The 16,187-nt window shown below is 37.1% G+C and overlaps 1 protein-coding gene across 3 annotated transcripts in view; it reads right to left on the bottom strand.

Moving 5' to 3' along the window:
• Window positions 1–16,187, bottom strand: part of ANOS1 (anosmin 1) — a 133,173-nt gene that overhangs the window by 42,137 nt on the left and 74,849 nt on the right. For all 3 annotated transcript variants that reach the window (XM_051794936.1, XM_051794935.1, XM_051794937.1), the window contains 2 exons: window positions 11,716–11,900; window positions 4,426–4,555 (listed from right to left, as the gene is read on the bottom strand). In XM_051794936.1, the coding sequence (XP_051650896.1) occupies window positions 4,426–4,555; window positions 11,716–11,900 (315 nt within the window). The remainder of the gene's footprint in view (window positions 1–4,425; window positions 4,556–11,715; window positions 11,901–16,187) is intronic.

The following is a 16,187-nucleotide window of genomic DNA, read 5'->3' as shown; positions in this document are numbered from 1 at the left end:
AGGATCGGATGATTTGGGCTCATTGTGTTGATCTTATGGCCTTTTTTTCTCTCTGAGAATGGCACAGTACCTACCCACAGACCAGTGAGATAATATATTACATAGAAATGCCTAACACTGATCCCTACACTGATCCCTATAGCTAACTGTAGTCTCAGTTACTAAGAGTTCATTCTCATTCTCATCACAAATCATAAAAAGCTAGGAAAAACTAGCCTAAAAACTCTGAACCAAATGCAACAAATTAAAAATTATATTACTAGTGCCAAGCAGCTTCTGACCAGTTGGGGTAGGCTATCCAGTGCCTGCTTACTGGGTGAAAAATACAGGTAGTTTTCATCCAAGGACATTAATGTATGGATTGTAGGAACAGTTCTCTCCTGCTTCCAGAGGAAAGGAAACAGCTTGGAGAGAGTCAGCCTAAATATGACAAGAAGTATATTTGTATCTTTGGAGATCAAAAATGTTCTGCCAGGTATTCAGTTAGTTTCATTTATTGCTGTTATTGTAAACCACTGACACTCAGTTAAAGGTGAAAAGGAAAGCACACACAATTTAAAAACCTTGAAAAGAGAAGTGGAAACCACTGTTAAAATAGAATAAAGTTCTGATCAATTTTAGCTGATAGTATCAATGTAAAAGTCCATGTACAGAGTCCTACTTCTAGGAAAAAAACTACTTTCTAAGTGCAGCATTCACTTCATTTTCCAGTCACTCCCCTACAAACAGGTAGGTAGAGTCTAACCTGTGTTTCTTGTCATTTTGGAATCATGTTTTGGCAAAACAAAGCATCACTTTATTCCCTATGAAGGGTCATGTCAGGCAAGCACATGTAAACCCTTCATTTCCTCTATAAAAAATAAATAAACAGTATTAAAAAAACCCCAAACCTCTGCTTAAGCTTTGGATGTTTCATAAAGTCTCAGCTGTGTAATTTTGATTATTTACTATTTACAAATTAATGCCATAAATGAACGCACGAGGCAGTGTAAAAGCTAATAAACCTTCACCTCAAATGTTTGCAATATAAGAGCATCAAAAGCTGCAGTAGATCAAACCTCAAAACACAACTATGTGAAGAATGGCAAGTTGAAATGCTTGATGTAATATTCTTGTTTTCCTCATTTAGGCTTTTTCATTTCAATCCATTTTAAATTACTTTGGATAATGAGGAGCTTTATTTAGTGATAGAAAAGTTTATGGAAATTACCTCAGAAGACTTAATATTATTTTGAATAAAACAAAACTTTACTTTGCTGTGTCTACTTAGAGATCATGTTTTTTGCGTTTGCAAAAAGTACAAAATAGTATAAAACAAGATTGTGGTAACCAGACAAAAAGTCTCTCTCCAAGTAATTACAGCACGTTTTTGAATGTTCCTCTTAACAGTTTAAAATATTTAGTGACAGAGACTTTGTGGTGCCATACTTCTCCCTAGATTCAGATTAAATATCGTATTTGTCCTCCTTTAAAGAAAAAACCAAACCCAAATAATTTGCTATTCATTATAACTTATGAGCAATTGGTAAAAGTTCAGCATCTTGTGTGAGAAACTGTCTTAGGAATTGCTGTCATGTTTCTTGATCAAAGGGTTTCTTTTTGAAGAAAACTTCTGCTAAGTCTGACAAAGATAATAATCTTCTCTTGGTCTTGGCACAACAGGGTGAAGTGAAACACTGATGTGAATTTCTGTGCACACTTCACATAAACATAGCACAGACAGGCAGCAACCTTCCAAAGGTAATGTGCCAAAATCCACTTTCCTTTTCCAAACTGGAGGTTAAACGTGCCTGTAGGAGCTCAGCAGGGGCCAGTAGATGCTGGCACTCCAAAAACAAGGCACATCTGAGCAGCAGTTTCTTGCCTCTCAGCCAGGTAGAGACCTCCACTTCCCACTAAGCTCCAAAGTAGTAATTAAATGTCTATGTGACGCTATAACTGTTGCCACTATGATTGCCTACCTGGGGACTTGGAGGCCAAAAGATACCCATTAAAACATCCCAGTATCATTCCCAGCAGTCAGCACCCAGAAGCATCTTCATATGAGTCACCCAGTGTGACTACACATTTCATCTGGCAAACACGGCATCTTTATAACAACCACTGACAGTACTAAAGCCCCTTAAATAGTAAAATGAGTTGCCAGATTAGGATGATTTGGGCTATGTGAAGCTGATAGTTAACTGAACTCCCTTCTGTTTTTCTGGCAATTCATGATTCTCTGCCAAGGGCTGGAGTTCAGATTTGAAAACTGTTATTCTGAGAGTTATAGAAGCCTTTTGAAGAATGCTGACTACATACTTTCTGCCATTATCAAAATCCAATTATTTTAATTTATTAGGTAAGAGCATGCAGAGGTACTACTGTTTCCCACTATCTTTGTCACAAAGTCCTAAAAATGCTCTCCACCTCCACCAGACAGCCACGAGTAGTTCTCAAGGAGAGCAAGTGCTTCAGGGGTTGCTGTAGAGAACACAGAAAAAGAGGACTCTGGTATTCCTGTAATAGTTTCAAAACCACAAGCTCCTGAAACACAAATCACTGCCAGCTGGGAGGCTATTCTGAAGAAATACCTCTATGTGCTTATTCTGCTCTTATATTCCAGAAACCCACTTCTGGGGTCAGATTCTGGGCTGAAGAGACCTTCAAGATGACACCATGGATATTCTTACATTCATTACCAATGTAGGTATTTTAAGCAATACACTTCCATGGCTAGCACACTCAGTAGGGGGTAAATTTTTTGGAAAGTAATAAAAATCCTGCCTGAAAATGTCACATTCAAGCCAAAACATTTTTGTTATCATTCAGTTACCTTTATGTAACTGAAGTGATAGTGGTTCCAAGCAGAATAGTTAGAAAATATTTACACAGTGCACAACTGACAATGATCTCAGTTTAAAAGAAAGTTGGTGACTGATTCAGCAACAAACTGCTGTATCTGCTGAAGAGCTGTTCATAAAGAAAAGAGAAAGGTACTGCAGCTGAAGGGTCCTTACAATAAGCTCAACACAGCTCAAAGGAAGTATATTTTTGATGTGACTGAAATGGTATGTTACTTAAGTATAATAAATTCTTAAAATAATACTTCTTTTATACATGAAAAGGTTTGTGGTCACAGCAGTAACGGGATAGCTATGTCAGCCAACCTTCTGACCACAAATATGGATATAGCACCAAAAAGTTATTAAGTCTAACATATACTTATTCAGTAAGTGATTAAACCATCCATACCAGCAAAAGTACTTGCATGCCTCTATAGATGCACCTCCAGTAAGATTTTTTTCTAGGACTGACTGCAAGCAGTCAGTCAAACTGCAAGCTAAAAGCTTGGAACCCACAGATAGCAGCTATCTGTACTGCAAGATAATTCTGTCTGCAGAAAGAGGAGGAATTGCATTCCTTGAAGTACGGTGAGTTATACCAGCATAAAGATTCTAACACTACTAAAACAACTACAAGCGTTTCTATTAGAAGCTGCCTCTATTAGTAGAGTGAAAAGTGTTGGATCTTGTTTTTTGGCACTGAAGTCAACTAACATGGTCTGGCTATGACCCCATTATCGACTGTCTTTAAAAGAAGGTGACCACATCCAGACCATCTGCCTATTCAGAATAGCTTCTGGTATGTGGTAACCCGTATACTATGCCTGAGAGTCATCCAGGAAAACTTTGCTTCGTGTGGGTCAAAGGCACACCAGGGACAATGCCAGGAACTTCACGGGATGGGAGAACTGTTTCTATCTCCTCCATCTCTCAAGTACCATTTACTGGTACAGAAATAATTTTCAAAGTTATTTTATTACCCAAACCATTGCAAAACCAGAAATCTCAACAAAACTTTCTACAATACTTTGTGGACCATCAGGCATGCCTTTCTAATGAACAGAAACATGCTACTTCCCATTTATACCCTTTTTTATTCTTAAGCACTTATAATTAGTGCTAGCAAGGGGAAAAATATCTTAAGAGGGTCCACAGTTCCATCAAAACAATGCTGCTACAATTATTTAGATACAGGCAACAAAATATTTCAGTGCTGTACTAAACATATGGCAGCAACATATTTATCCTAACAAAAAGGAAAAAAATATTATAAACCTCTCGGAATAACACACTGAAACCCCAGTTCCTTCATATTTCATGGTCAGGGTTATAGTGTTTGACACCAATCATGTAGAAAATGTTTGTTTAAAAGGAGGTTTATTTGTGGAGACCTCTTACTGATAAAAGAATAATGACATCTTTAACCTTTAATTCCTTTGCCAACTCCAAACAAATCTCACATCATTTCTAAAGTCTGTGGCAGAAGTACCCAAAAACCCATCTGTTAAAAAACTTCTGCCACGAAAGTGGGCAAATCAGGTTGTGCTCCAGGTGTGAGTGAGAGGAAGGTGAGTACCAGACACAGTGAGCAAAAACTAACCTTTTGAGGATCGGAAGTGCTTGCTGGGTGCTGTGAAGCCTCTCGTCCCGTGCACGTTCACAGCTGCCACGCGGAACTGGTACCACCTGCTTGCTCGGATGTCCGGTAGCCAAACCCGCTCGTCCGTAGTCTGGTGGGGAAAATGTCACACTTACACTTGTTGTTCTGACATGGATATCATCTCTTGTGCAACAACAGTTAGTTCACAAGCTCTATGCAACCACGTCACCTGACTTTGACCATCATTCTGCACTGTAAAGCATTTGCAGCTGTGAGTAAAATGATATAACTATCCAATTTTGCAGTGCATTGCAGATCCCTTCTGGAAAAAGTATCCTTTAGAAAACCAGTGAAGTGTTAAATTCACAAAATTCGTTTTCCAGTTATCACAACCTTCACCAGTGTTTAGGGCCTAGCTGTTCAGGTGTTGACATTTCAGGGAACTCATTGTCTGAGGTCACAGGAATGATTTCTCTAATTCTCAACTCACAGAGAATAAGGGGTCCAAAAGTGCTTAATGAAACCCAGCAACGTGAGAGGCCACTTTTTCTAGTTCATAGGAAACACAACACTCTCAGGTAATGGATGTAAGCCTTCTTCAGATCTTTGACACTTACGTCAAAAAGACACTCACACCCTTAACTGTTCCCTGCAGATTTTTCTCAGGTCATAGGAGGTGACCTTTTCTCCAGCAACACCCACTGAGAATGCCAGTGTCATGAGTTCAATTGCCAGATTCTGTGGGGAGAGCCTTAACTGCTGAAATATGGCACAAGCACAGATGCACTCTGAACCCTTTTAGTAGGAGGTGCTTTATTCTTTCTTATTCTGAACCCTGCTCTCCTCTATGTTTTTTCCCCACAAAACTTTTGAAGAGCTATCTTCTCCAGTGGTTTTTTTTTCCTAAGGTACAAATACCAGAACTGCCACAGTCTCCTGGTAACCACTGAATCACTGCCAAATACAGAAGATGTAGCATCTTCGTAGAACACATCAGAAACACATCCACTTGTGGATTTTACTTTTGCAATTACCTCCCCATTATCCAGTTTTCAATTTACTTTATAATATCATATTTATTGCATTTTGTTTTAATTCTTTAATCAAAATAACACATGAACCTTAACCAGATGTCATGTATATGTCTAAATATACTATACAATCATTACTAATTACCATTACTGACCAAACATGCAAGCTCATTGAAAATGTAGTTCCATCAATTTATTTTTACAGTCTCTGTTTTCTACAACTTCAAGCAGTCACCTTCCCTGTATAGGATTCAATGTTACTTGCAATGTTGCCAAGTAGTTCCCAAAAAAGACACAGCATAATTTCTGTTTTTTGCTCCCGTTACAATCTGTGTAAGAAAGCAGCAGCTGTTGACATAACTCAGATAGCCAGAAACTGAGAAAGTTGCTTCAGCTCTCCAGCAATAGTGTTTTTAAAGATCTGACAAATAAAATTTGTAGTTGTTATCCTGCTTTTAGTGTCTTCATTTGGTAACAAACAGAAAATTTAGCGAATGTTTGTGTGTGCATATAAAGGAAGAAGAGCCTTTCTAAACCACACTGTTAACTGCTCTCAGACTGGTAAGTGTTGCAGACTCTGGGCCCATCACATATTGCTGCTACTTAGAACCCTTCTCCATTCAGACTGCTGTATTTGGGTTTTTTTAGAGTAAGCAGGGGTAACAGCCCTGAAGCTTTCATTGTCTGCCTCATTTTCTTTCCTTTTTTTCAGCTTTTATGTTACCTGTAGAGTGAATTATATCATCCAATCAAGGGTTTCCCAAGTGAAGAAAACGCCTACCTGAAACAACTTCTGCTATTATTTTTATTTTATGGAGTGCTCAAATGTGTTATCTTTTCCAACATGCAGGCCCACATACTCTAGAACTTGCATGTAAGACACAACAGTGAACTGAATATAAACTATCATTATTAACAGAAAAAAAAATCCAAGGATATATTCAGGCTACTGCTGCAACTGAAAACAGGACCAATACCTAATTGTAAATAACTAATTACAATACTGTGGGCTTTTAAAAACAGATTTGCTGAACTTCATTACAAGGCAAGCATAATCTGAATAGACAAATTTCTCAGCTAAGGAATTTGTTTGTCATTGGCATAAGTTCAGCTATTGTGCTGACTAAAATAAAGAATTTTGTTGTGTCAGTTTTCTGCGGCAACCTTGAAGTGCTATAAAATCAAATTATCCGTCAACTCATAACACCAAAATTATTTTAATTTATGAACATGCCTTGGGCCTATTACTTTCATAACTCATTTTGTTGGCAAAACTCCTGCCAAGCTCGATGGCATGCAGGAGGTGTATCTGTAACTCCCACGTTACAAACTACTTGGGCACCTCTAAGCAACCTTTACAAAGAATTAATGCATTTTAAGAAAGAACTAAGTACTAATGAGATATCTTAGACTACCTTCATTGTAAATCTAATTTTTTGTTTGTTTGTTTAATTGCTTTTGTGTAGTTAGTTCTCACTACTTAAGTATGTTTGGAGCTGGGATCATAATATTCAGAGTCTTTTTAATATCTGTCATATTAACGTAAGCCCATTAAATGGTATACTGAGTGGTACTAAATAACTAATGCTTGAATTTCATCACACGCTTGAAATTCTACCTGAATATGAGAGAAAATAAATAAAACAAAAGTTTTATTGAATTTTTAGAGGGCTAGAATATTTTTTTAAGAATCATTAAAAAAAAACCCAAAAAATACATCAAAGATTACCACTCGAATCATTTCAGGATCACAATTACTACTTATTTTGGCTATGCATTAGCTGTTTACTTAAAAGACAAACGAAAGGAAGGTAAGTTCAAATCCTAGTACGCGTTTCATTTGGAACAAAATAATGAATGAGTCCTCAGATAATAACTGGCCAATATGTCCAACTTCAGTACCACTCAAAGTTAATGAAGACAAGGGAAAATGCCCATTAATTGCATAAAGATACAACTAGAACAGCATGTAATGTGGAGAATACAGATAATATCTTGACACTCCTTCTCAAGAGTGCATCTTAGGTTCAAAGGACAATCGGCCACCTCCAGGGGCCAGAAAGAAGAAAGTTGCTGGGCTTTCAGGTGAGAATTTGGCTGAGACTTCCAGAGTTGTTCCATTTAGGAAGTACTGACAATTCTCCTCTCCCAGAAGCCCTTATCTGTTTAAACCCTGAGCCCTCCCTTGAAAGTAGCCTCCTCATTCTATCCTTCAAAAGGTAATTGTCTGCTATTTTCTTCAGAATGCTTACAGAAATATCCCTCTGCTGCTTATACAACTGACTAATGATTAAAGTACTTGCCCAGAGCATGGATGACCTATCTTCAATCCCAACCTTTGTATGAGAGGTTGGGAGAAAATATTCCCTATCATCTTGGATGTTGCATCTTATTTAACATTACAACATGTTCTATACTCATAGGCAAAACTGTTCCTTGGAGAAAGAAAGGCTGAAAGTTACAAATTCTTGAAAGGGAAAGGTGGGATTAGTTAGGATTGGGAGGGAGAAGAAAGAAAATATATGACCCAGCAGCATAGCAATTTGGCCATTCAGGTGGGATTCTTCTGCCATCATTCTACGGTGTTTTTTTCTATCTTTTATATGAAAAAAAATGGTGCAAGAAGGTCTTCGTGGCAAAGATTTGTAAAGTGGACTCTCCTCTATCCAAGGATTACAGTAATCAGTGGACTGCTTCACTGTGTTCATTCCCTTTCTTTCACACTATCAATCCTAGACTCATTTCTGTAGTACAAAGATTTAATAGAAATAGGAGAATACAGCCTTACCCTGCTGATTTTACAGCTCTATACCTTTGGAAACAATGCACAGCGATAAAAGAATTTGCTTTTCAGAGAGTAAAGGGATACCATCCAGGGTATCATAAAAGCTGAGTTTATGTTTCCTCTGATACAAAAGCAAACTGACAGTGCTGTATCCACTGTTCTATTAAAGGACAGAAGATCTCCCCTATTTCATGTGAATGCAATCCCACACAGGGTGAGAATTCTAAGAATGCTTACCAAAGCAAGCCCTTTCTGGGGGATGGAGAAAGAAACCTCTAGTACTAGTAGTTAGTTCCAGCAGAGATATCTTACTGTCAAGGGCTGAGAACCCTCTTGTGATCCTCAGAACCTGACCTTTAGGTGTCTCAGAAAAAAAAGATTAGTTGTCCACAGAATTTAGACACTTCCAAGGTGAAGTACTAAGGTCTGTCACAATCAAGCTATCAAGTAAATACTGCCCCTTATTTTTTTAAAAACCAGAATAAACTAATAAGTTTATTTCACTATTGTCTGTCCATATTTATACATATATTTGACATGCATTCACACAACACAGATGTGTTCTGAAAATAACTTACTTGGCATATTTGAATTAACTTAATTAATTACATTAATATGATTAACACCTGAATTTCCAATGTAAACAGTAATACTACTATTTTTAGAATGTATTAGCATCAAACAGAACAATAAGTTTGTTGACAAGACATACAGTATTCTCACAGGATACTGCAGCAGTTCCTGCTCAGATGGTTAAATCTTAAAACACAGTAGTGTAAGGAACTTGGCATAAAACTTAGGACACTCTACATCCCAGCCAACTAACCTAATTAGTATCTTGGTTCCCACAGTTTTTATATTAACCAATGGAAATTAGTCAAATGGTTAATTACATCAAGTTTTCAAAAAAATGTGTGTTCCAATACTAAAGTTAAAAAAATTCCTTCTTCATGAAGTGAAAAATAATTTAAATTGTTTTCAATGTGTTTGCTTTCTTTATGTAATGGGAGAATAAAATAGTGAAATAATAGATTGAGACTTCTTCCTTAAAAAGAAAACATAAAAAAAGACCTGATGACACAACACAAAGGAAATAAACTTTTTCAAAATTATTTTTTCAATATCAAGTAAAAATTTATGTGAGATATGAGAAATTACTTGCAAATTAGCTCTTGTAAAGGCAATAGAAAACAGTAAGTTTTTTTAAAAAAGTATACACATTAAAGTTATTGAAAATTATAACCCAATTTCTTCTTGAAAAGACAATAAAAATAAAATATTGGATAAGAAACTCTGATAAAATATTATGAAATTTCTTATAAGAAGATGCAAACAATAACTGCATAATTACACTACATATGGGGATAGGCATAGAAAAATTCAGATCCTCACCCACAGCCTTTTTGATCTTTGCTTTTACATGGTCTCTAGCTTAAGTTGAGGAGTAATGCAAGAGCCAGCATCATCTCCCCTGGACTGATATACTCTAGGAGTTCTCAGCTGAATGTCTGAGCTCTTCTAAGCCTTTGCCTATAATTAAGGACTCATATCCCAACGCTGAGGAATCATACAAGAAAATATCTCAGTTATGCAGACAAGAAAAGCCTGGAGGCTGTCACTTTAGTCAATCTGGATATCCATCCTTGTTGCTGATATTGCAAAATAAATTGCATTGCAAGCAGCCACACAAATTTTATTGCCTGGTGGGATGGCTAAAACTACTGTCTAAACACCATGGAGGTACACTACTCGATAGAAATTCTGATTACTAGCATCCCTCAAGGGTGACCAGCCTGCATGTCCCAGAAGGTATACACAGTCCACAAAGCCAGTCAGGCATCCCTGAAGTATGTTTTGAACTGACAACCCCAGTGGGGTCCATCACACAATCAAATTCTTGTCTCTTCTGATGCAGATGGGACAGTGAAGTTGTCAGAAAGATGCCAGTTGGAGGAGGCTTCTCCTGCCACAGTGATTAACTCAGACCCTTCTGACTACATTTAACAGACCCCCAGGAAAGGCAGCTGCCAGGGTTCTTATTGCTCTTGCACAGGAACACATTTCTGAAACACTCTCTCCTGTAGATATATATATTTGTATATGTTTCACTGCTGTGGAGTATGTATGGTGCATGCTTCCAGAAATGTACATGAGGTCTGTTTCTGGGATGAGAAAAAGCACGGCAGTGTGCTGCTTGTAGCACATACACACAGCATGGCAACAGTGAGGAGTAATTCAGATCTGGCTAATTTTTGCTACCTGGTATTTTCCTTGTAACCAAGGCAGGAGGTTGTTTGCTGGATAGGGAGAATGCAGGTTCAAGACCTGTACCTCAGCTGAGAGATAATAAGTCACTGTGACTTTATCAGGTTTGGAGATGTGCATGTTCCCTTGGGCTTGCACAAGCACAGTTTCATGTCAGGCTCTGCTGCAGGTGACTTTTTCTGAGCAAGACTCCAACATGGTGCCAGCTCCCTGTAGCACCATACTGAAGCTAAGAAATTCACTTCTGAGTGTTCAGTCTCCCAAGCTTTATGTTATTAAAACACAGCATTTTCCTACACAATCTGAATTGAGAAAGAGCACAAATTGTCACAGAATTTAAATCCTTTACTTTATTTTGTGGATGGTTCTACTTATTGTCTCCCCTTTTTTTCCTAGCTATAATGACATTTTGCAGATCCTTTCAAAATCAGCATTTTACTTTTCTTGTCAAGAGGGATGAGGGTGAAGCAGTAAGATAAACGATTGGAATTCTGCCATCCAGGTGGACTGTCAGCATGTTAAAAAACAGATTGAAACTGGGAAAGAACTAAGTGAAAATTTATGCTCTGTTGGCTGCTTCTCATTAAGAAACATTTGCTCATGAATCTTACATTTTCAGTCTGGATTGCTCTGAGTGATAAGAGCATGACATCATAGAATTTGCCGAACTGGGGGGGTCACATCTGAAAAAAACAACTTTAAAAAGAAAAAAGGTTTTAAGTCTTTTTTTTTCACTCTCTGTTTTATTAAAAAAAAAGAAATCAATGGCCTTTTCATCAGTTGTATTTCTCGTGGTTTGACAAGACCCAAGTCATGTCTTGGACACTATGCAACGAGTTCCACTGACTGCAAAAGACTTTGCCTCTTATGTGCTTCCTCCAGTGGATTTTGGTCTCTAATTATACATTTTTCAAGAGACTTGTGACTTTCAGAGACTTTGGAATTCTCATCTGAATAGATCACAACTATGTGCTTGCAAAAAAGTGCTACCCACTGGTCTCGTGAAAATCAAGCCTCTGGCTAGTTCTATAGATTTTTATTTATAGAGAGTAAACCCACAAAATAAACTTATTTTGAAAACATAAACCTTGGGGTATTTTGAGCATAAGCCTCCCCACCTGTAAGTGATCTATCTCTTCTCCGACCTGAAGAGGACCTTTAGATCATGGTCTGGAAGCCAGGGATCCATATCGCTTGCAAAGAACTAACCTGTGCCACAGTTTGCCAGTTAGTAGCATCATCCTCACTTGGATGGATTCCTTGATTCCACCTCCTCTGAACAACATAAATCACAGGCTCAATGGAAATATTGAATTTTGAAGACCACTTCACTTCCAGGTCTCCAGACTGATGTTCTATGAACTTTAACTCTTTCCGGGGTTTCAGTGGAACACCTGTAGTAGGAATGTACAGACAAAAATATATGAGTAATTTACAAGATCCAATTAGGCCACTTGTAGACAAGCTGTATAAAAGAATAATTAAAAAAAAAGATCATTGGTCGGTGAGAAGGCAAAAGGGGAGAATTATAAGCATGGAATTTCAGAAATGTTCATAGCTAACCTATCTCTGCAAACATTAAAACTTGTTTTTAAAAAATCTTCAAAATTATTTATTTATTTAATTAAAAAACTAAAGGATCTGAAAGTTGTAAGCTAAAACTGATCTTACAGAAAAGATTTCCCAAATAAGTTTCGATAACCTGGAGAAAGATCCCTCTGATTCCAAGCAGAATCAGCTGTACCTGTTGCTCAGTTTTTCACCTAATTTATCCCTAAACACATCTACTGAAAAAATTTCCACAGCATCACACAGTAATCTGTTTCACTACTTTTCTATCCTTACTACAAGAAAGCTTTCTCACTACCTTGTTTAGTCTCTTCAGCTGCATCTTAAACTTGATACTGGTCCAAGATGTTCATGGATCATAGGGAACAGATTCTTTCTTTTATCTGTGGAGAAGCTTCTTATGTACCGCAAGACTATTATCATGCTTCGGAATGTTTTCTTCTTCAGTCTAATAACCACAGAGCATTCCATCTCCTCTCTGTGTTTCTAGACCTTTGTTCACTCTTGCAGTTCTCTCTGGAGACTCTTCAGTTGGCCAACACCCTTCTCCAGAGTCAAGCCTAAAACTGCATGCAGACTGTGTCTAAGTTCTTAATAGTGTAAACTAGTGAAGCATGATTATTTTACACATTTTACATTAGTCTGATATACTTAAAAATGCTGTTTGTTTCTCCATGGCAGCATGATCTTATTGACTCACATGCAGCTATATTGTATGATGTGTCATTCTCCACTCTCCACTCCCCTAATGATCTAGGAAAGGTAATTCCAAGACATCTTGGAATAGATATGCTGTATCTAACGTATATTGTTAAATTGTTGTGTTTCAGAGACAGAGATGTCTTTCTAAAATATTACTGTATTTCTCACTTACACAGTGACACCAAAGAATTGTTATTTCTGTTGTTTATACTGCTGGTAATATTGCCTTTTTGAAAACACCTGCAGTAGCTTGAAGGAAAAAACAACTGTTCAAGTTCAGCATCTTTTGATTAAATCAACAAATCCATATGTTGTCAGATACATTTCTCTAGACAGACTTTAGGAACACATATATTTGAATGTGCAGCATTTTGTCACTTTAGGATATGTCACAAATAAGATTTCTACGTTGACATATAAACCTTCTTTGCAAGTTATTGTATGCACCCAATTTAATTTTGCTGTTTCAAAATTTTGCCCACATAAGTCCAGCTATATGTATTGGTTTGATAAATCACTTCCTACTCAGTCTGCCACAGATGACTGAGCACCAAGATTTCCTCAGGTAAACAAACTGGTTTTATATTTTAAGAGGTCTTCTCAAAAAATCCAAGTATACAAGTAGCTACAAGTAAATGAAAAGTGATCTTGTAGATCTTGAAGAAACCTAAATCAACCTGAAGACAATCCTGTAAATAAATCTAGTAATTACAGCAGTTTAGAACCTGGATATCCTTCAACACCCTGCAGTCTTAGTGTAATATAATGAACCTCACCGAACATGTCAGTTTAGATTTCCATATTTGAAAATCCTTCTTTAATTATTATACACAATAATCCTACAATTTGCATGTTAAGAAAACTTCCATCTGCTTTGCATTAGGGGCAGTTGGATTCACTTGATTGCAAGTATCTCAGCCTCTCCGGTGTTACGTAATTGTGTGCAGATGGAGCGCGGCAGCACAAACAATGAGAGCACAGCACAAGTGCATTTTAAAATACTTTTGTAGAACCAGCACCATCAATTTAATATCCAGATGTGAAGATCCAATTACTCTTCAATGTGCTTTTTATTATGTAAATGGTCAGTTCTTTCTTCACGCTGGAACAAATTAGTCCTCTGAAGTCTGCTGTGCTCAACCAAAGAATTCAAATCACTGATTGCTGTATATATGCAATAACAGAGTCCAGGAAAAATGTTTCTAAAGGTGTCTTTCAAACAGTACATGCATCTCTGTGTCATGAAAAGTAAGTGCACAATGGTCCATCACAAATGCCTTGTCTTAAATGCTGATCTCCGAGAATTCAAAGAGTTCCCATGGAAGGCTTTCGGACAGTAAAGGGTAAATGGGATCAATACAATTGTAAACACAATTGTTCAACAACTCAGAAATGGACACTTTTAAAATTGTGCACTATGTTTTTAATAGAAAACTATTTTTCTTTAAGCACAAAAAGAGTCATTAAACTGTGGGTGACCATCTGGCACCATCAAGCCCTTTAAATGTCACAGTTTACCTTTTTTACATAGATCTGCAGTTTGTTCTGCTGTATGGATTGCTCCCTTACACATTTCAGAGAAAAATAGTTAGGCAGGTTTAGACAGCATGAAGTAGGTGCATCATCACATCTGAGGGACCACTACTTCTGAAACAGGAAAAAGGTGATAGGTAACTTTTTCAGCTGCCACCAGCTCAGTGTAGAAAAAGATACATGTCCTTGTCCTTAGCTGGGGATGCATACGTGCACATCAGACAAAGTGAACCTGGTCACACATTTTTTATTCCTTTCTCTTCCTTCGTTTTTCTTCTGCATTTTTAAACTGGTTTATTTCTAAGCAGATTTATTGCCCCCCTCTAAAGTACCAAATCTACTTTAGACAATTACTGTTATTTATAATATCATTATGTCAATATAGAAAACAAATTAGGTAGGCAATGGAGAAGGGACACTTCCAGAAGTGTTTCTTCACTAATTGAGATGGTGTAAAGAAGGTGGATGAGGCCAATAAGAAAAAGCAGGAGACAACATCTGACATCTTCAGTAAAACAACATAAATATATGAAGACTCTGCAAACAATTAGTAATACTTCCAACAGAGATGAAAAAGTACAGTGATAATGAACTAGTTATGTTAATCCAACAACATTTGAAATATATGTCCTTGGTGGCAGCATACTTACATTAATATTCTTTTAGGATTAGGCTTTAGCACTCAGTACTAGAGGGCAAATTCAGTTTGTTAATCCAGCAAATCAAATGGGAATTTTATATCTGCTGTTGCAACTAATCTCCAGAACTTGATCAACATTAAAACTATAGGAATTTCTGTAGACTCTTAGATTCAATCTGAGTTCATTTTCAAGCTGTGAGTGCTGTCAAAATGATAAGGATAAGTACTAAACTTATTCACTAGATCTCAGTCGTGCTTGCAGTTTGTTCTTAGTGACAGGAAGGTCATTTACCCCTGGAGGAAATGAATAGCAAGCCTGCTCCGCGTCTATTTGTCTTTTGTTGCAGAAAGACAGGTTGAAGAGGCTAATTAGCTGAATTCATCAGCTGAGAAGGCAGTAGGGTATTGAGCTTGCCCTTCCTCTGCAAGACATATATGCTCTTACAAGCAAGCACCTCCTGCAGATCAGTGATAAGATGATAGGGAAGGTTAATTCTGCTCCTACATAATCAGGCTGAACAGTAGTAAACCTTCCAGTGTGCAGTTACAAAATGTATCATATCCTGTCATATTCTGTGCCAGCTCCAGAAGCATGTAAACTTCTTTCATTTGTTTGTTTTGTTTTGTTTTTACTTTTTACAGCTGTTACATTTACTGGAATGCTTTGTAGTTGTGGTATGGAGCTTGATCATGTAAATCATTACATATAAAACATGAATGCCTGTTTATGACTCTGGTCATTTCTCTCAACAAGACAAAAGAAATAAATAAGTGATCCATTTTAATAACTTTCATTTTGAAAGATGCTGTATTTTAGGGTGTACTAATTCCTTACAGTTTTAAAGGGCCTGCTCTAAAGTATTTTGGAAACAAGAGAATTCCCCTTCTGCACTGGAAATGGGGATCACAGTATTGCCTGCTGTTCAAAATACTTTGAGGACTACCTTCATAAGTTTTATGCTTATTCAACTCTATGACTTCTAGACCAAATTTTCTCTATTTATGTCAGTAAATAACAGTGCTTCCTGATGACCCACCCCGTACACTCAAAGACAGGATTCAAAAGTCAAAGCACACTATTTCTGACATACATTCTCATCACTAGAGACACTGAAAAAGATTCATTAACATTTCAGTTAGAACAATGATCTTAAAAATAAAATCACCATCTTCTTCATATATTTTATTATGTTTCCATCCACAGATGGAAATAAGCATGGATTCAGATCTAAGCCTG

This window comes from Manacus candei, unplaced genomic scaffold, assembly GCF_025592945.1.
Source record: "Manacus candei isolate 608988 ecotype Guabito, Panama unplaced genomic scaffold, ASM2559294v1 h1tg000041l, whole genome shotgun sequence".
NCBI classification, from domain to species: Eukaryota; Metazoa; Chordata; class Aves; order Passeriformes; family Pipridae; genus Manacus; species Manacus candei.
This window is presented reverse-complemented; position numbering and strand designations above follow the sequence as displayed.